The sequence below is a fragment of the Gymnoscopelus microlampas genome (assembly GCF_963454915.1).
Source record: "Gymnoscopelus microlampas genome assembly, chromosome: 18".
NCBI lineage: Eukaryota > Metazoa > Chordata > Actinopteri > Myctophiformes > Myctophidae > Gymnoscopelus > Gymnoscopelus microlampas.
In genome coordinates this window covers 19,299,828-19,319,836 of record NC_139955.1, presented here as the reverse complement: position 1 = coordinate 19,319,836, position 20,009 = coordinate 19,299,828, and the positions used below count along the sequence as shown (strand labels likewise).

The 20,009-nt window shown below is 39.3% G+C and overlaps 2 protein-coding genes and 1 long non-coding RNA gene across 4 annotated transcripts; 1 reads left to right on the top strand and 2 right to left on the bottom strand.

Moving 5' to 3' along the window:
- Positions 1 to 1,706: 1,706 nt before the first annotated feature.
- Positions 1,707 to 4,219, bottom strand: med7 (mediator complex subunit 7). Of its 2 annotated transcripts, none has more exons than XM_084041160.1 (2): positions 4,115 to 4,219; positions 1,707 to 2,746 (listed from the first exon to the last, which is right to left on the bottom strand). In XM_084041160.1, the coding sequence occupies exon 2, from the start codon at positions 2,737 to 2,739 to the stop codon at positions 1,975 to 1,977; it is 765 nt and encodes a 254-aa protein (XP_083897286.1). In that variant the 5' UTR covers positions 2,740 to 2,746; positions 4,115 to 4,219; the 3' UTR covers positions 1,707 to 1,974. The 2 variants fall into 2 exon arrangements, with proteins under 2 accessions (XP_083897286.1, XP_083897285.1); XM_084041159.1 differs by having other exon boundaries at positions 4,027 to 4,208.
- Positions 4,220 to 6,878: 2,659 nt separating this feature from the next.
- itk (IL2 inducible T cell kinase) lies at positions 6,879 to 18,562 on the top strand. The gene is made up of 17 exons (XM_084085606.1): positions 6,879 to 7,063; positions 7,725 to 7,832; positions 8,030 to 8,111; positions 8,226 to 8,351; positions 8,606 to 8,643; positions 9,234 to 9,385; positions 9,528 to 9,593; positions 9,729 to 9,783; positions 12,172 to 12,251; positions 13,708 to 13,847; positions 14,584 to 14,670; positions 15,617 to 15,785; positions 16,400 to 16,616; positions 17,167 to 17,231; positions 17,394 to 17,512; positions 17,634 to 17,791; positions 18,323 to 18,562. Exons 1-17 carry the CDS (start codon positions 6,917 to 6,919, stop codon positions 18,386 to 18,388), a joined length of 1,875 nt encoding a protein of 624 aa, XP_083941732.1. The 5' UTR covers positions 6,879 to 6,916; the 3' UTR covers positions 18,389 to 18,562.
- LOC311065332 lies at positions 9,832 to 12,163 on the bottom strand. The gene is made up of 3 exons (XR_014602824.1): positions 11,044 to 12,163; positions 10,421 to 10,625; positions 9,832 to 10,105 (listed from the first exon to the last, which is right to left on the bottom strand). It is a non-coding gene; the product is annotated as an uncharacterized lncRNA (long non-coding RNA).
- Positions 18,563 to 20,009: the final 1,447 nt, after the last annotated feature.

Here is a 20,009-nt window from a genome sequence, read left to right as displayed (position 1 = left end):
GACATTTTTTTTGGTAGTCTGCAGCAGAATAAATTATTAAAGTCAAAAAGGTTAACCAAAGAACACGCTTTTTGCATAGGATTGGACGTCTAGTCAGTAAGAACACTCTGAAGATTCTTGCAGGGGCCCTCATACAAGGTTATTATGATTATGCATGCACTTCATGGTATCACAACACCTCCAAGGCCTTAAAAACAAGGCTCCGAACATCCCAAAACAAACTAGTAAGGCTACTTCTTGGCCTCAATCACAAAACCCATCTAACCCCTGCTCATTTTGCTAGGATTGGATGGCTTAGGGTTGAGGACAGAGTACAGCAACTTGCTATGGGCCTGGTCTTGACTCTTCGAGATACACCACAACATTGGGATCCCCCTGTATTTGTCTAAATACTTCCTAAATGTTAATGAAGTCCACGATCATAACACCAGAGGCAGCTCCACAAATCATGTTCAACCCAGATATGGCTCAACAAAGGGAATGAACTCGTTCTCATGCTATTCATCAAAAATGTGGAATGCCCTACCAAAAGGAGTAAAGGAGTGTAAAACCCTACTCACTTTCAAAACTGCCCAAAAGATACACCTTCAGGAGGCTGCAATTCGAAAATGGCCCCTGTCTAAGTTTTAACCTACCCCCCCCCCCCCCCCATTTATTTTTCTTCTCTTGTAATTTTTTTTTACTCTTCATACCAGTAACCTATAAGCTGATTGTATGACATTATGTATAGTAGTGTATATCTGTCTGTCTCTTATATGTCATCATGATTTGTGTGCATGGGGATCTAATCTTAAACAAGCTCAGTGCTTAATGAGTCTCCCAGTTCAGTAGACCTTGTATTGTGAATTTGTACTTCCATGTACTGATGTTCTCATGTCTTACTAAATAAAGTACATCAATCAATCAAGTAGTACAATTTACACAAATTGAGCAATCTTGAGGCAAGGATGCAAGATACTGTTACTGTAAATTGTAAAGATATCATGATTAAGATTATATTTTTGTAATAGCTCAAGTAGGGGGTTTTGAGGGTTGTCACTAGGACACCCGTGCATTCACATTCACCCACCAAACAAAACAATGGATACTCACACCCAATTTGCACATATTTTCAATGTTCTTTGCTTAAATGAATTTCAAAAATTCAAGATTCTAGATTAGAAAGTGTCCAACTCACAGCTAGATTAGAAATGACCATCATTGCGGATATGGATTAATGCAAATACATTGCAGAGAAAAGTAGAATGTGGGAATTCTGTACATCACATGGTTCTGCTTATTTATATTAACTTGTGTCTAAATATGGATACAAGTGCAGATTCAGAACAGCCAAACCTTGCATGAGTAAACCCAACTGTAGACTGGATTATACATTTCCATACTTCAGTATCCCATGTAACTTGAGTGTCCTAAATATCAAGGTGCATCATGTGTAACCAATGAGGAATTTCAACACTCTGATCATAGATATGGAAATTAGGCTGGACAAGACCTACTTAATCTAATTTCCCTGAAGAGGGACGAGAAAGACCTACTAAATACAGGGCTAAGAATGTCGGTGGGCAAGACAAGTCGCTGTGTACTTCCTGTATTTCCATTTAAGACACTTTTGGTAGTAGTTCTTTTCCCGGCTTTATCTCCTCGTGAGATGCCGATAAAACTGGGAACGAGGTTGTGCGAAAATCAATTAATGAAATGGTACCAAATATCAAAGAAAATTAGCTTTATTGGATTTCTTACCAAAAGAGGAACGCAAGCAGCATTTCACTTCAATAAAATCCAAACTCTGTAAAATATCCAGATATCAAGTCAGGAGTCGTTAAGATATGGGATATTAGGTAGTGTGTAAACTAACATAATCCAACAGCTCCATGTTTAATTTAAGATTACAAATCAAGAATATGTATATGGGGGGACAAACCAACAAACCCTACACGTGCACATTAAAAAATTAATAATTACTCATTAGAAAACTTAAGCAATCTCGTCAATAATACAACACATGGCAGCGTCTTTGTCAAATGTCTTGTCCCTCTGTGACACGTGCACAGTCTTGTCCTGCTGGCCTGTCACCATACAACTGGCCCCTGATTCCTCTATGTCCATCGGTTCCGTTTTCAACCTGGGGGCCATGCCAGAGGGGCCACTGACACTACCCACTACAGACACGCTCCTACTCCCCTCCCCGGCACCGTTGGCGCCCTCCATCTGGGGCAGGTCATCGGGCAGCGAGGCCAGGCAACCCTGGATCATCTCCACCACCCTCTCCAGATGTTTCTGGAACCTCTCGGCCGTTTCCAGCCTTTGTCGCTTCTGCACTTCCATCATGACCCTCAGCGTCTCCCGGGCCTGGTGCGGTCTGTATTCGTTGATCAGGTGATGCATGTGGACAAACAGCAGCTTCAGGTCCTCCAGCTTCTCCTCACGCTTTATACTGCCAGGGCTCTTTATCAGAATGTCCAGCAGATCCAGGAAGTTCACCAAGATGGACATGTTGAGCTTCTTCAGCTCCCGTTTGTGGTCAAACTGCATGGGGTGAAGCCTCTCGATGCCCTGGCTCTCCAGAGGCCGGATGATGAGGTCGTCACATTGGAACTGATTGCCAAACATCATGTAGCTGTCCTTGATGGTTGGAGGGGGCTTCGGGGCCAGACCCTTACGGATGTTGTCATCTGTATACTGATTGATGTACTGCATGGGTGGAGGAGGCAGGGCACTCACCTGCTGTGGTTCACCCATGATGAACCTGAAAGAGTAGTGCAATAAAGTATAACATTGTATTCAGCATTTAACACTGCTGAAAGAATGTACATATTATCCATATATATATATATATATATATATATATATATATATATACACACACACACACACACACACACAGCTCAATATATCATGCAGAGTAGCCTATACATCTGCTGCTATGCTCACGCACGTTATATATTATCTTATCTCAGGTACTATGTGTAAATAAGTAGATCATTTGTTTGTTTTCTTTGATTGATCTCCTTTCCTCCTTGCCCTCCCCCCAACAAAACTATGGTAACTATGAACGAAAAGGAATTTCACCCACTTTTTTTTTACTTCTGTAAACCTGTGATGTGACAATAAAGTTGATTCTGATTCATACGTTATGTTAACTCAGACTGAGTTAACATAATGTCTTGGCGCTAGACATTTTGCACTTGCAAGTGCAAAATGTCTAGCTCCAAGTCTATTTATTTAAACTGTTGTTCTATATTCATATATTGTTATTCTTTTCCCTCACTCTTACTTAAACCTATCCTGTGTTTCGTGCCTACTGCGCATACAGCCTATGAATTTATCCACGGGGGTTTTATGTAGTTATGGTGTTTAGCTAATGCTAATGTATTAGGCAATTATATTAGCAGATAGCTTAATAACGTGTCCGATAATCTAACGTTATCCTTAATGCTGTTCTCCAGTTAAGACACTCTCCAGTTATCAAAGACTCCAAACAGATCTCTAAGTTAGCATCGTTTGCTAAGTAAGCTAGCCATCAGTGTTGCCAGGGTTTGCGAGAGAAACAAGCAACCAGGTCTAGGAAAACAAGCCCAAAAGAAGCGACTACTAGGCCAACTGAACCCGTCAAACCTACATCGGCCATTTGAAAATAGACCATCTACAAGCTCACGATGTGACGCTTTGTGAGCTTGAAGATCTGCTACTTTTTTTTTTTTTAAAGTGAAAATGTGGATTTAAAATATAACATTTTAACAATACAAATCTTGTATGGGGGTCCCTGGTATAAAATATTGACAGATGTGAGGTCTGCAGACAAATACATAATAATGTGGGGGTCCTTGACATGAAAATGTTTGAGAACCAGCGGGTTATAACAATAGGAAACAAGCCTAAAAATACGCAAACCGCAACCAATATTTACAGAAAAACAAGGCCAAAGTCGCTTATAGTAAGCGGACATGGCAACCCTGCTAGCCATTCAACACCGGCTAGCTGCTACAACAGGAAGCTAACAACTAGAGCAACACATTTTACACACACCTTTGGAGTGAGTCCTTGATGTTGGTTAATTAATGATGCTGATGAATAAATACCGTTCGTTAATTGATAAGGTTGATTAAATAAATACCGTGAGGTTGAAAATGTTCTACACAACGAGAGTCGTTTCTTCAGAAATGAGACAACATTGTGGCACTGCTAACTTCAGGAGGACGTACCACCAGCGTTGCCAAATATTGTGAGAGAAATAAGGAGCCAGGTATGAAAACAAGCCCAAAAGAAGCTTCTTTTCGCAGATGAGTGAGGCTGGGACCGAGGTTACAAAAGAAGCGACTAGGCTACGGCTATTTGCAAATAGAGGATATGCTTGTGACATCATCATCAAACCCAGAAGTTATGCAGGAATGCCTACTGAGTGTCAAAAAAATACTTTCTGGCCTTGACAGCCCATGCATCCAAACAGAAAAGTCATATCTGATTGCATTAAACAACATTAAACAATGTTAAACTCATTTTGCATGTTTCTTTGCCACTCGATTTGCCACTCGATGTGCCATTCACTTTAAGCATGCGCATATCCTCTACTGTATAGCCGATCTACAAGCTCACAACGCGTCGCGATGCATTGTGAGCTTGTAGATCTGTTATTTTCTTTACACAAATACATAAAGTGTGATAATGGTAATCTTGGAATATTTCTGAAACATTTTAACAACACAAATCTTGTATGGAGGTACCTGGCACAAAATATTTTCAGATGGGGATGGGGGGGGGGGGGGGTCTGTGGACATTAATTGTGGGGTCCTTTGACTCCTTAAAGGTAGGGTAAGTGATTAGCCCTGAAACATGACTGTCATTCATGTGAACCATGGCTAGGTATTAAAGTGATATTTTTGGGTTAAAACAAAAGTATTTTGTTAAAAGGTTAAAATACTATATTCTGATAGTAATCATTGTTTGTTCAGTAACAGGAGTCTCCCCGTCTCCCCAGCTCTTTAATAAACAGAAAATACATTTTTCGGTAGGTGTCAAAATCTCAGCCAATCAGGAGAAAGTACCCATTTTTAACCTTAATTAGTATAGTGTTCCAGTTCCAATTTTGCATGCTCATTTCTTAGTGTCATCACTTCCAATTGCACTGTGTATCTCACTGTGCAATCTGTATCCTGATTGAGTTATCTGTCCTGGTTGGATAAAATTGGAAATTAAACTGAAACTGAAACGAAAATGCATTTTCTGTTTAATAAAGAGGTGGAGATACAAGGAGACTCCTAATACTGAACAAACACTGAGAAATGAGTACTATCAGAATATAGAGCTATTTAACAATTCTTTTAACCAACGCAAATCACTTACCCTACCTTTAACATGAAAATGTTTGAGAACCACTGGTTTAAACAACAATAGGAAGCAAGCCCAAATAAGCAACTACACTTTAGAAACAAGCCCAAAAAAACGGAACCCACAACTACCATTATGTTCAAGCAACTTTACATAAAAACAAGCCCAGAGTCGCTTATAAGCGGACATGGCAACACTACCCAGACGCTCTGGATGACGTCCTGGTTTAGAACGCGCTGATTGGACCAAATCAGATCCATAGATTAACAATGCTTCACACACACAACTCTGTGATCAGTGTTAGAGTCCCACATCTGTTCTCTTTGGCAAGCGAGTGACATCGTCGTAGTCAGTGGTGGAAAAACTATTGACATTTTTTACTTAAGAAAAAGTATCGATACTGCAATGTAGAAACACTCTGTGAAAGTAAAAGTCCGACGGCCTATTCAAAATGTACTTGAGTAGAAGTACAAAAGTAGTCTCCTGCCTACACATAGGCCTACGTCATGTCCTAGTAAGAGCGAATAGGAGGAAGGGGATCAACATCACGTGATGCGTTTGTTTAGCCCAAATAATCGTCAGCTGTTCCAAAATCGGGCCGAAGTGTTAAACATGACTGTAACATTGCTGTAGCATAATGTCTGCAATTTAGGTTTTTTGGTGTAACTAAGTATTCTCATGGCTGACCCCAATAGTGTTTGTGGCCCCGGGGGGCCCACTCCTGGCCCCTGGTGTGACTATTGTCATCATGGCCCTGAACAGTATTTGTGCCAAGTTTGGTGCGGATTGGAGCAACACTGTGCCTGGGGGCCCCTGACATTGCCCCTGGTGTGATATTGTCATGGCATATCCCTGAAGAGTGTTTGTGGCAAGTTTGGTGTGGCCTGGATTAACGGTGTGCCTGTGTATTCCACCGTCCACCCATTAGGCAATTTAAATATAGTAAAATAAGAAGGTATGTGCACGATAAAAACATTATTTTGAATGAAATTCAGGCCCTGAAGGCAGCAGTTTATGGAGTGCTTGACTTGCATTGCAGTGGAGCGTTCTATGGGCAGAGCACACATTTGAATGTCAATAATTGGAGGATCATGTTCATTAAATTGGGGGAATCCAAAATTGTGATCACGATTAAAATATGATTATTGTGCAGCCCTTACAACAGGTTTGTTGAAGAAAATAAAAGCAACAGATTAAGAACTTAGTTTGAAATACTAAATCTAACACTAGGCCTACTGATAGTAGATAGTAGTATTTACTCAGACAAAGGGTGCTTTTCTTTCATCAAATGTATTAAAGTGAATATAGAAAGCTCAACAGAAGCAACTGTTTGAATTAAGTCACCACATAAAATGTGTGTGTGTGTGTGTGTGTGTGTGTGTGTGTGTGTGTGTGTGTGTGTGTGTGTGTGTGTGTGTGTGTGTGTGTGTGTGTGTGTGTGTGTGTGTGTGCATCGCAAGGATGTGGTTTTTGTATCAACTTCAGGCCGGAAACTCATGCGACATCATTACCCGCACCCGTTAGTTTTTTCCTCTCACTCTCACAAGGTGCTCTGTGTCTCCGGTTTCCCAATGTGTTGTAGCTACTGCAGATGTTTACCATGTTCCCCAGGGTCATCTTGAAAGGAACAATGATAAAGAAATCACAGCAGAAGAGAAGGACATCACCATGCAATTATAAGGAGAGATTTTTTGTGTTGGACACCCAAGATCTGAAGTATTCAGAACGCCGCCCCGGGGTAAGTCTATATAGACCAGTGGTTTATTGATATGCATTTTTCCGCAGACCCCCATCTGAAAATATTTTGTGCCAGGGACCCCCAAAAGAGAAAATGTATGTTAAAATCTTTCAAAAATAAAATAAAACTCAAAATAAAATTCAAAATAGCACAATTCACAACACATCGCATTGTGAGCTTGTACATCGACTATTTTCAAATATCCGATGTATAAAATATTAAAGTCTTAACTGATTATGATGGGGTATTAAATCATTTTGCTGGAGACCCCCTGGAAGCCCCTAAGTACTCCTGGGGATCCCTGGACCCCCACTTTGAGAACCACTGCAGTTTTATTTGTATGGCACATTTCAACAACAAGGCAATTAAATGTGCTTTACACAGTCCTCACGGCATGGCTACAATGTTGGAACTTTATTCAGAGTCTTTGGATTTATTATTTTGTCTTGTGGTAGGACAAATCAATTCAATTCAATGATTTATAGTTGAGCCTTGAATTGAGAGGAAAAGGGTTGTTTTAGAACATATTGGATGGACTCCCCTATCCCCTATATGTTTGACATACAGCACGACTACATTAAAGATGTACAGATAAAGCAAGGAAAACATGTGGAAATGTGCAACATATATATTAATTGTATTTGTATTTCCCCTCTCCTAGAAAAAACCCACACTGAAAGGTTGTATTGCATTGTCCAGAATTAAATGTGTGGAAATTGTGTTTAGTGATGATGTTCCCATACCATGCAAGTACAAGTACCCTTTCCAGGTGAGATAACACATTCACAATTTATTTACAAATTGATAATTATACACCTCTAAAATCAATTATTAATTAATACTATAATAATAATAACTACCTAATATTACTAATGACTATATATGACATATGACTAATATGGCTTCTATAACTATGTTTTTGTATTGGGCAACAGTTTTATTTTTCAAATGCAAATGTCTCCACAGGTCTTTCATGACAGCCATTACCTCTACGTTTTTGCACCAGACAATGATTGCCGTCAGAGATGGGTCAAAGCTCTCAAAGAGGGTAAAGTACTCTTTGTTGCTTTATAAAAGTACAAAACTAGTTGTGTATATTAATTTGTTTCATATTCATGTATCCTATCCATACAACAATGTTCATTTTCTTCCCTGTACATAGAGACAAAGTATAACAACCTGGTTGTAAAATACCACCCAAACTTCTGGATGGATGGCAGATGGAAGTGCTGTCAGCAAACGGAGAAGTTGGCATCAGGCTGTAATGAATATGACCCTATGGGAAATGGTTTGTATTCGCTCTTTCATTTAAATATTACAATATCAAAATCGAAGTCCCAAATGAAGGTCTTCCGACTGTCAAATTCAACTGACTAAATAGAAAAAGACACATTGGCCTCTGTTAGTATAGCAACACATTTGTACCCCATACATTCAGTAGTGTGCCAAAACATTCCTATTCCTATAAAATCACTGCCATATCAGTAGTATGCATCATGTGTAATAGTTATTTAATTCAATGTTTCCCCCATCACTCTACAGCCACAAAAGGACCTCTCCCTCAGTTACCAGATCCACAGGTATTATACTTTTGATTGAAGTGTGAAAAAATAGCCAGTGGTCGCGTAATTTTTTTTTTCTTCTGTCAGACTGTGCTGTGTGTTGTGTGTTGTGACTGTCATGATGCACAGCTGAAATACATGTTTACTTGTGGATATTCTCTTATGTCATGCTTTCCATCAACATGGTGTGTATTTACATTCCTTGGGTAGATGGACAGAACATGTTATAACCTCAATCAACCAGTCAGTAAAAACATATATTTATAAAACACACGATTAGAAATTTCATGCAGTGTTATGCACTTAGCCAAATAGTGTGTCTGTCTATCTATTCATTCTAGGAATATGTATGTACGTATGTACGTATGTATGGTATGGTATGTACAGTATGTGTATAACTGTCCTTCACATATGTCCAGAACCGTTCATCTGATCGACTCACACTTAGCGGGTGTATTGGCGAGAACCCTAGGAAGTGCAGTGTCGAGTGTGAAGTCAATCAGTTCTCCAGAACCGTCCCGCTCCGAACGGGTATACTGCACTTGTGATTAAAAGGACATAAAATGCACAAAAATAATAATAAATCCAACCTGATATGTGTCTGCTAGGTGGGTGTACATGATACAGGACAGAGGGTGGTGGTGGCTCTGCTCGACTACACACCTACTGGAGATAATGACCTGCCGCTTCAAAAGGACCAGGAGTACATTCTGACAGACACATCCCATGCTGACTGGTGGACCATACAGGACAACATGGGGTAGAAAACACAATCATAATGTATCTACATAGTAGCTAGTTCAGCTCAGCTTATTGTCATTATTAAATTATCTTTCCTAATATATAGCACAACATTGAATACACAATCTGTTATTTTAAGCAAGCGATATGTCTCTCATCAGGTGTGTCGGCTTTGTACCCAGCACATATGTGGCTGAAAAATCTGGCTCCAACTTTGACAGATTTGAGTGAGTCTTATTTCATTTATGTTCCCCTGTACTGTTGAAAGTAATAAGTTGAGCTCCAAGGTGAATCCACTCCAAATGTATCTCCTCTGTTGGAGTTGTATTTTATTTTACTGTAGTTATTTGGCCCTTTCACAGATGGTACAACAAAGACATATGCAGAGGTGAAGCAGAGGAGCTGTTGATGAGAGAGGTAAGATAACTCCATGTCAGTGTTTGTGTCAAGCTTACAACATAATAATAATAATAATAACAACAACAATAACAGAACAGTGAAACGTAAAGTTTTGATTGATTGAATACTTTATTAGTCAAAAATATAAACAGCACAGACACCAAATCTAATAAAGGATAACACAAAAAGGTTCTGGGGACTTGTTTCCATCGTGGTTCTATGTATTCAATTCATCAACAGTAGTACTGCATCACTGTTTGATATGATTGTGGAGCTGCTCTCTACTGACACATGTTTACAGTGGTGGAAAGTAAGTAAGTACATTTTCTCAAGTACTGTACTTAAAGGTAGGGTAAGTGATTTGCTTTTGTTAAAATAAGTGTTAAATAGTTCTATATTCTGATAGTACTCATTGCTATAGAGTGTTTGCTCTGTAAAAGGAGTCTCCCATGTCTCTCCAGCTCTTTATTAAACAGAAAATGCATTTTCAGTGCTCTCTCCTGATTGGCTTAAACTTTGTCACCTACCTGAAAATGTACTATATTCTGTTTACTAAAGAGCTGGAGAGGCCCCTGTGACCAAACAAACGCTCTGTAGCAATGATTACTATCAGAATATAGTACTTTCACCTTAAAAAAAATATCACTTACCCTACCTTAAGTACAATTTTGAGGTACTTTTACTTGAATTCAATATTTGCATTTTCTGGATACTTCTACTCCTCTACATCACAGAGGCAAGTATTGTCCTTGAGCATGACACTAAACACCTAATTGCTCTTGATGAGCAGGTTGGTGCCTTGTATGCTTCCCGCCGCCGTCAGTGTGTGAATGGGTTAATGTGAAATACATTGTAAAGCGCTTTGGAGAAAGGCGCAATATAAATGCAATCCATTCATCGTTTGTCAAATGAAATACTAGTGTCCTGTAAGTATATGGGCTGGGCTTCCTTTGGAAGCATGACACTTTAATAAAGAAAAAATCTAAAAAATCTAAAATCCATTTACGATTTTAATACAAAACATACATTAACTTATAAATGCTGATGTATCATTATGATGTACAGTAAATTATGACATCATATATTGGTTAGGCTACCCGGCATTACATAAAGTATGTAATTAAAATCCCTTCCTTCCTTTACCAGCTGCAACCCTAACCCTACAACTACAATCCAATAATATGAATGTGAAATGGGCCATTCGACATAAAGAGTATATATTTGGTACTGTAAGTATATTTTGATGCCAATATTACCTTTGTACTTTTACGCAAGTACATTTTTAATGCAGGACTTTTACTTACACAATATTTCTACCTTGTGGTATTGATACTTTAGCTTATAAACAATTTGAATACTTTTTCCACCCCTGAAAGTAGTAGCATTGCAAGATGAATGCAGACATGCATGCACATATGCAGTGGGAAAGTGCAAATGTGTATCTCGAAGCCACAGTTTGTGCTACAATTCAGGATTTCCTGTCATAAATGTGTCACACTTGGGTTTACATGCAAAAGGTAAAACCCTAACCCTAACCATAACTTGCAGCAAACGTATGCCAGTTTACTGCAGGTGCAGAGGCAAGACAACAGTGTTGGAAGAAGTACTCAGATTTTAAAAGAGTTATTATTTTAAAATGTTACTTGAGTAAAAGAACAAAGGTAATGGCATCAAAATATATTTACAGTACCAAAAGTTAAAGCACCTACTCATTTTGTTTCTGCTTTTCAAAAATAGCAGATCTACAATTATTTGTAACTTTAATTACTATTTACTTTGCAGATTTAGATTATTACAAAATGTACACTAACCACTTAAGCCCTATTTATACTTTGGCTATTCAAAAATAGTAATACTTGTTGTTCTGCTATTTTCAAATGGCCAAAGTATAAAATAGGGTTAGCGTGGTTAATGTACATTTCAATCTGCAATGTAACTAGTGAGGCAAGTTGTCAGATATTTGTAGCGGAATAAAAAAGTACAATATTTACCTCTGAGATGTAGATGATTAGAAGATGATTTCTTCGGCTATTCAAAAATAGCAGATATACAAGCTCATAGTGTGCCGCGCTATGAGCTTGTAGATCTGCTATTTTTGAGAAATCGTGAAAATGTGTGCAAATCTTTGAATATATATATTTTTAAAGCAAACATTTGTAACTCATATCTTTGCTTCTGGGGGTCTCTGGAACTAAATATTTTCAGATGGGGGTCCGCGACCAAATACATATCATTTTGGGGGTCCTTGACGTGAAAAAGTTTGAGAACCACTGATATTATAGCAACATACGTTTTGTTTTTTAACTGTTAGGATTTAGAAGACGTTTGTAGAATCGGTCTCAGGTCTAAAATGGGTTAATAGTAACATTGGTGATTGTTCAATGTCTCCATACTGTGTTTCTATAGGCAAAGGAGGGTGCATTCATGGTACGTGATTCCAGGCAAGCAGGAGTCTACACCGTGTCTGTTTTCACTAAGGCACCAGGGTAATTCTGCTACCATCTTGTAATAGATCACACTAGACTACGTCAGGCGCAGAGTTCCCAGCTATTTTGTAGTGTGATCTTTTTTGTAAGAGTGTTTTTTTTTATGTGTAAGAAAATGCCAGAAGTGACAAATCTTTTTGGTTTCCTCTCAGTCCCAGTCCCAGTTCCAGTTAGCGGCAACACAGTCAATTGAACTAATCTGTTTAATCAGTTAAAAAAAAAAAGAGTAGATTGTTAAAAGAAATATCGATAATCAAATCTTTTTAACATTTAAAAAATAGCCGATCTACAACGCGATGTGATACATTGTGAGCTTGTAGATCAGCATTTTTGTATTACTGTTGGACAATGAAGTATAAAATAGAGCTTAAGAATTGATTTGGTTCTTAAGCTCCACTTGTTTTTTTTGCTGTTCGTTCAACGTCTCGATGAAAAGATCTTCATCAGGAATAATAATGAAATTCCTGACGTAGATCTGTTGATCGAAACGTTGAACAAACAGCAATAAACAAGTGGAGCTAGGAACCAGTGTGCTGACTTTATTCTTTTTTTATTGTTGATCTGCCGTTTCTCCAGCACTTGTCCAGGACACTGAATAGGATGTGCAAGCATGCACTATCTATCTTTGCCATAATAAAACATAATCCCCACCCCTGGCCTGGCGGACATAATACATAAAAAAATAAAATAAACACACGTCTCGATTATCCCATTGATCAAAACAATAATCGATAGAATAATAGGCAGCTTTAGTCCCACCCATTGCCTATACAATCCATGCTAGTTCTGTACAGCTAATGCTCATTTATTTGCATGTTTACATACCAAGCTTATAGAAACCTGTGCTGTAGCACTTGAGACCGGTCTCAAGAACGATTGTCTCAGCCTCGTCTCAGTCTCGTCTGCAAGCTTGTAGATAGACTATTTTCACTATGAATACAGGTGTGCCTTGAGATTTTGACTTCTTTTGAAAAACATCTGGCGGCACAGCCAGTTAGTGCACTTTTACTAACTAACCAGGGCCGGATCAACACATTTTGGTGCCTGGTGCAACGACCAAGTTTGGTGCCCCCTGCACAGTATTTCGTCAGCGGTATTTCAGCAGCCACGGAACAGTACATCGGCCTGTTACTTGCAACAGTCCAGTCATTTCTTTCTTTTTTACCTGCCGTTTGGTGCCCCCCAGAGCTTGGTGCCCTGGGCTGCAGCCCCTAAAGCCTGTGCATTAAGACGGGCCTGTGACTAACCACTAACTCACACGTCTCCCCTCCCCTCTGCCCTAGGTTTCCTGTCTCTCTGCACTCTCCTATCTAAATAAAACCAAAATGCCACAACAATTTCGGATTCAAATTCTTCTGATCTCTCTCACCCAACTGCATCTCAGTCTCTTGACTTGGTCTGGTGTTAGGTGGTCTCGAATACCGCACTAACAGAAACATCTGTTGTCTAACTTCAGGTCTAATGGAGAGAAGAATCCAAGAGTGAAGCATTATCAAATAAGGGAGAACACAGAGGATTCAAAGTTTTACTTGGCAGAGAAGTACCTGTTTCCTACCATTCCTGAGCTCATCCGTTACCACCAACATAATGCTGCAGGTACTGTAACTGAGCTGACTGACCTAATGAAACATAACACCATTATGCATCATCAACACACAACCAAAGCTAAGATATTCTATTCATTCATTCATCTCCCCAAGCATACAGAAAAACGTTTAATATTTTGTGAAATCTCACAGGTTAAACCCGATTTATACTTAGTCGCTCACGCTGAAAATAGCCGATCTACAAGCTCACAACGTGTCACATCTGACTGAACATACTGTTTTCGGTGCCCTACACCGTTGTACGACAGATCATAAATTAAGCATAAGAGAATAGTAATAATGCTGGGTCAGAGCATAATGAAGAATGACTTATCAGAACATACGATTCTTAATTTAAAAAAGGAACCGTTCTTACTGTGGTAACAGGTCATTTTTTAAAGCTTTCTTAAAGCTGCAATCCCTACATTTTATGTGCTAGCAAGGATTCAAACCTGGGTCTCCCATGTGGGATACCACACATCTTCCACATCTTCCACAAGAGGGAATCCACGCTTGGCTGGGGGAGATGTTGCACTTATGAGCTTAAGGCAGGGCTACTCAAAACCAAAACTTAGAGTTGGGAGACCACCTCCAATCACTGCATGTGTGCTAGTTATATGGCATTAACATATTCTGCTATAAAGTTTGGTTAGAATAATGTTTTATTAATTAAAATTTGTTGTACTGAGATTGTAACTTTAAATCTTTGAGTGCTTTGTCATGTTTCCGTGCATTCACACCTTTAGGTCTGATCACACGATTGCGACATCCCATCTCCCAAGACAGAGGTGGCATGAGAGGCAGCTCAAAGAAACCGGCTGTATTCTCTAAAGGTCAGAGCCAGGTCAACTTGCTACACACCAAGCTATTGTTGATATTTGGGCAGGTTAACCAACTTCATAGACATAGAAGACTGTCAGTCTGATTGCACACTCCTAAATGGATTGAATATCTCATTTGATCCTTACTCAAAGATGCAAGTTATTTGCTCATTATAAAAAGTCTGTTACACTGGTATGATCAGTAGTTGATTGGGGGGGGGGGGGGGGGTGAGGGGGGGACATCTGCCTTCTTAGCATAATGAACAAAATGCTTTCCTCTTGTTAACCACCTTCAACCTGGCGTCACTACAGTATTTTGGGGATGTTATTATTGGCGAAAATCTTCAGAAATAGGCAAAAATAGCAGATAACAAGTTCACAACGCGCTGTGATGCAACACGTGAGCTTGTAGATCGGCTATTTTCGCTATTTGTTATATGATGAAGCATATAGTACTTAGTATTAGGGATTAAGTGGTTGACCTTCCGACCTCTCCATCCCCTAGTAGCAGAGAGATCGATGGCTGATATAGATATGACATCTTGGGGAGTCATGAGGCCTGCACATAAAACATTGTATTTGTGATGTAACCACACTTACACAGAGTTCTTTAACAGTGAAAACAACCATTAAAACCTTGGCAGGACATTTCGTGATAACATTTCCTAGAAATGACTTGGCCAGCTATTTCACAACGTGGTCAGATAACTGCTGTTGTGGTCATTTGGCCTTGAATTGGGGGGAATCATGGGTAATGCAGTTCAATAGCATATTGCTCACCAGTGGTTTAAAGGTCAACGCATTGTGAGCTTGTAGATCAGCTATAATATGTTTTTTTAAACAAGTTTGAAAGATTTTGAAAGATTTTGCTTATTTGATGCCAATAGTTGTGTACTTTAACTCAAGTAAAATGAATGAATGCAGGCCTTTTACTTGAGTACTTCTGCTCACCTATCAGATAGGTGGGAGGTGAGCCCCACTGAGCTGAGCTTGGGGCAGGAGGTGGGCAGTGGGCAGTTTGGCCTGGTGTTGGAGGGGAGATGGCGAGATAGGAAGGTAGCTGTGAAGATGGTGAAAGCAGGAGCCATGTCGGAGGAGGAGTTCAAAGAGGAGGCGCAGGTCATGATGTAAGTTGACTATACAAGTGTGTGTGTGTGTGTGTGTGTGTGTGTGTGTGTGTGTGTGTGTGTGTGTGTGTGTGTGTGTGTGTGTGTGTGTGTGTGTGTGTGTGCGTGCGCGTGCACACGTGTGTGTGTGTGTGTGTGTGTGCATGCGTGTGTGTGTGTACTTGTATTACTGTACTTGTGAGGGCCAAATGTCCCAACAATTCTAGTAGAGGTTTAGAAATAGACATTGTGAGGACAATGTTCCTGGTCCTCACACAAGAAATGTCTATTTTAATTGTTAACATTTGTTTTTTTTTGTTATTTGGAAAAGATCAGATTGGGGTTAGGATTACGGCATTAGGCATTTAGAGGTTAGATTTAGGGGTTGAGGTTAGAGTTAATTTACGACTGATATGACTGATTTTTGCCTCTTTCTTATATTATTTGACAATTATAGCATAGTATAGTTTGTTGAGTACAGACGAAAATAGCCAATCTACAACCTCACAACGCGTAGCACTGGGGCACGTTGTGAGCTTGTAGATCAGCTATTTTCTGCTTTTGGATTAGAAAAATTGTGTGTGTGCGTGTGTGTGTGTGTGTGTGTGTGTGTGTGTGTGTGTGTGTGTTAACAGGAGTTTGTCCCACTGTAAACTGGTTCAGCTGTACGGCGTGTGCACGCAACACTGTCCCATGTGTCTGCTCTTTGAGTTCATGGACAACGGCTGCCTGTCAGACTTCCTCCGTGACAAGAGGGGGCGCTTGTCTCAAGTCACCATGTTAGGGATGTGTCTGGATGTCAGTGAAGCGATGGCATACCTGGAGATCAACAAATTCATCCACAGAGACCTGGTATCAGTGTTAATTTTAACAGCACATTTTGATTTTGCTTTAGTCATAGTCTTTTGAATATCATTCCATCCAGTTTTAGTCACACTTAGTCTAGTTTTTATTGACAACATTTTATGAGATTTTAGTCAACTAAATGACGGTTGATTTTAGTCTACTAAAATGTATTTTTGGCAGGCCGTGATGGCGTTGTAATGGCTGATTTACACTTAGCTACAAGGGCTCGTAGATCGCGACACCCACCGCGACACTCACCGCGACACCCACCGCAACCAAACATACAATGACTTGTCTTAGTTCTACTGGGTCTCTTCTCGAGTAGTACCTTAACATTTTGGTCTAGTTTTTATTTGTTGACGAAATTGTTAATGTATTTAGTCTTGGTCATTATAGCTTAGTTTTTATTGAGTTTTCGTCAGTGAAAAAGGCTAAATTAAACTGCCTGGTAAAAAATTGAGAAATCATAATAAAAATATCTGTTTTTATGTTACAGTTCTGTACTGTTGTTTTATGTCAACATAGTAGTTATATCGTGCTTCCCTTACTTCCGTAGGCGGCGAGGAACTGTCTGGTTTCCAAGAACAATGAAGTCAAGGTGTCAGATTTTGGCATGACACGGTATAGACTTCTGTCAAATTTGAATTGGTGTATGATCCCTTGTGTGCTCACAATATTGTGTGTGATTCTTTTTTTTTTAAATCAGTGCATTTGCTATGTTCTGCATTACATAAGCTCACATTTTAGATAGCGTCATGAATAGTGTGTTGTGTGTTTGCTCAGATTCGTTCTTGATGACCAGTACACCAGCTCCCACGGCTCCAAATTCCCCGTCAAGTGGTCGTCTCCAGAGGTCATCAAGTACTCCAAATTCAGCAGCAAGTCTGATGTCTGGTCATTTGGTGTGTTAATAACTGTTAATCAATCATCAATCAATCAATTAATTATCACTTGCTCTGATGTTTCTTTTTTGTCGTAGTTCTGAACGGTGGTGTCTCCGTGTCCGTCTGTCTGTCTTCTCAGGTGTGTTCATGTGGGAGGTGTACAGCGACGGACGTCTGCCCTACGAGCACCGCTCCAATGCTGAGGTGGTGGAGTCACTGAATGCAGGCCTGAGGCTGCTGAAGCCCCGCTCCACTCCAGAGGCCGTCCACCTGCTCATGGAGTGGTGCTGGAAGGAGGTGAGAGTACGGGATACAGGATACAATTTCACTCCAAACTGCAAGGGGAAAAACATCATGCTTAAATAGAGATTTTTCACAGACATAGGTATGTGCAGAAGAATAATGATAAGAATCATGAGAGTACATGGGTGGCAATAGCTGAATGGGTAGAGAGGCCGTATGGGAATTAGAGGGTCCCAGGTGTAACAGCCCAAAATACCCCCAGCCAAACTATACCCGGGGTTAAAGCGGGCTAGTCTAGATTATACCCCGGGCTATACAATAGGCTAGCCCAGAATATACCCCTGTTGTCTTTCATATGTTTAAAAAAAAATCATAGTCATTTTAGTAATGCATTAAGTAGAATCTCACTAGTCCAGATTATACACACCTTGTGTTTTTATTAAATAAATCTGTATTTCAATGTCCATGTCCTAGAACAAGTTGTAGGCCTACATGCACACTGTAGATCTAGCAAAAATGTGTTCTCTAAAGAAGAGTCCTGCGTTTTGAAGGTGTGAGTGGTGACTTGCCTGTCTTTACTCTTAGAAACCAGAAGACCGCCCGTCGTTTGCCCTCCTTCTGCATGAGCTGGCCTCCCTTGCAGACCTGTGAAACCAGACAAGAGTTTACACCAAATATCATATACTTTAATGTAAGAAAATATATACTGTATAGTATATTTATGTTATTTATTGATTTATGTTCTGTTCTTTGACATTTGTATTAAAAGGTATGTGTTGTAGTACTAACTACATGTTCATTTCATAAAACAAGAATTGAATTTTATTGTTCATTTCCACAACCCGTTTTTATAACCCTTGCACTTTTTATGTTTGTAGCTCTCTGTGGTAGGTTTACGTTTTGTCCTTTAGAGGGCACACATAAACCATTCACAATGCTGAGCTTACTGTGAGACTGTGAGATATTTATTGTTGAAATATGTATATACCGGTACTGTATTTTGACCCAGTGTTAATTCTATCATTGCTTTTTGGGACATTTAATGATCTCCAGTAATGGTGATTCATTTGCATTTAGCTAAACTTGTAAATTGCCCAAGATAGGAGCTGATAAACCTTTTATGCATAGCTATGTATAAAGTTCAAATGTAATAAATGCAATAATGTTTAATATGCAGAAATTTGACAAGTTTGAAAAACTTCTCATGAATACTTGGCACAAAGTCAGAAGTAATGACTGGAGTTAATATTTGCTGAAAATATGTGGCCATTGTCCACATATTTTTATCGCAACTTTACTGGCTATAATTTTTCCCGTGGTTTGTTTGATTTGGTTGAAAGATGTGGGGGAGGGTAATGGTTGAACTACATGAAACTATATATTAGTTTATCATAGAGCTGGGCGATATGACTTAAAATCAATATCCTCATAATTTTAAATGTTTTGCCTCGATAACGTTTAATGAACGATTATTCTTTTTAAATAGTGAAAATAGCAGATCTACAAGATCGCAACATGGTATGGTGTGAGGCCTTGTGTGAACTTGTAGATATTTTCAATATTTTTGCACGCCATCATTGTACAGCGAAATCTAATACAGGGTTAAGTGGTTAATCAGACTAATCGATTTTGTCAACTATAAAAAAAAAAGTATTAGTATGTAAGTAGGTTATACATTCTTTGTGCCGATATGTAAAAAATACAAAATATCTTTTTTTTAAACTGCTTCTTGATTATTCGATTAGTCTACGTGAGCAAGATTAAGTCGGTTATTGCTTCTAAATATTGGTTTTGATATATTTTCGGTTAATTGCCCAGCCATAGATAATTGCTCAGCCTCTTATTAGTAAAGATATTTCCAGTGATAGGCTTCACTGTAATATAATACAGGTCCTCCATGAATAAGTGTACAACATACCTCCACCTGGGATGTCCGGGTGGTGCAGGGTTGTAACAACAGTACAACACACCTGTATAATTGTGATTATGTTAGATTCTCTCTCTCACACACACACACACACACACACACACACACACACTTTGGTGACACGTTGGTGTCAAAGTGCCCTTGAGTAAGACGCTGAACCCCTAATTGCTCCCGATGAGCAGGTTGGTGCCTTGCATGGTTTCCTCCGCCATCGGTGTATGAATGTGTGGGCAAATGTAATGCACAATCTATGTAAAGCGCCTTGGATAAAGGTGCAATATAAATGCACCATTTACCATTTATATTTCCCATGTGGTATATCCATAAATTCAGATAAAACCCATG

What these genes read in the sequence shown, in the direction of transcription:
- med7 (XM_084041160.1), bottom strand. Translation starts at nt 2,739, where the DNA reads ATGGGTGAACCACAGCAGGTGAGTGCCCTGCCTCCTCCACCCATGCAG.
- itk (XM_084085606.1), top strand. Translation starts at nt 6,917, where the DNA reads ATGTTTACCATGTTCCCCAGGGTCATCTTGAAAGGAACAATGATAAAG. An exon ending in TCCAACTTTGACAGATTTGA is followed by an intron (nt 9,594 to 9,728) that starts GTGAGTCTTATT and finishes GCCCTTTCACAG; the next exon opens with ATGGTACAACAAAGACATAT. An exon ending in CCACCAACATAATGCTGCAG is followed by an intron (nt 13,848 to 14,583) that starts GTACTGTAACTG and finishes TCACACCTTTAG; the next exon opens with GTCTGATCACACGATTGCGA.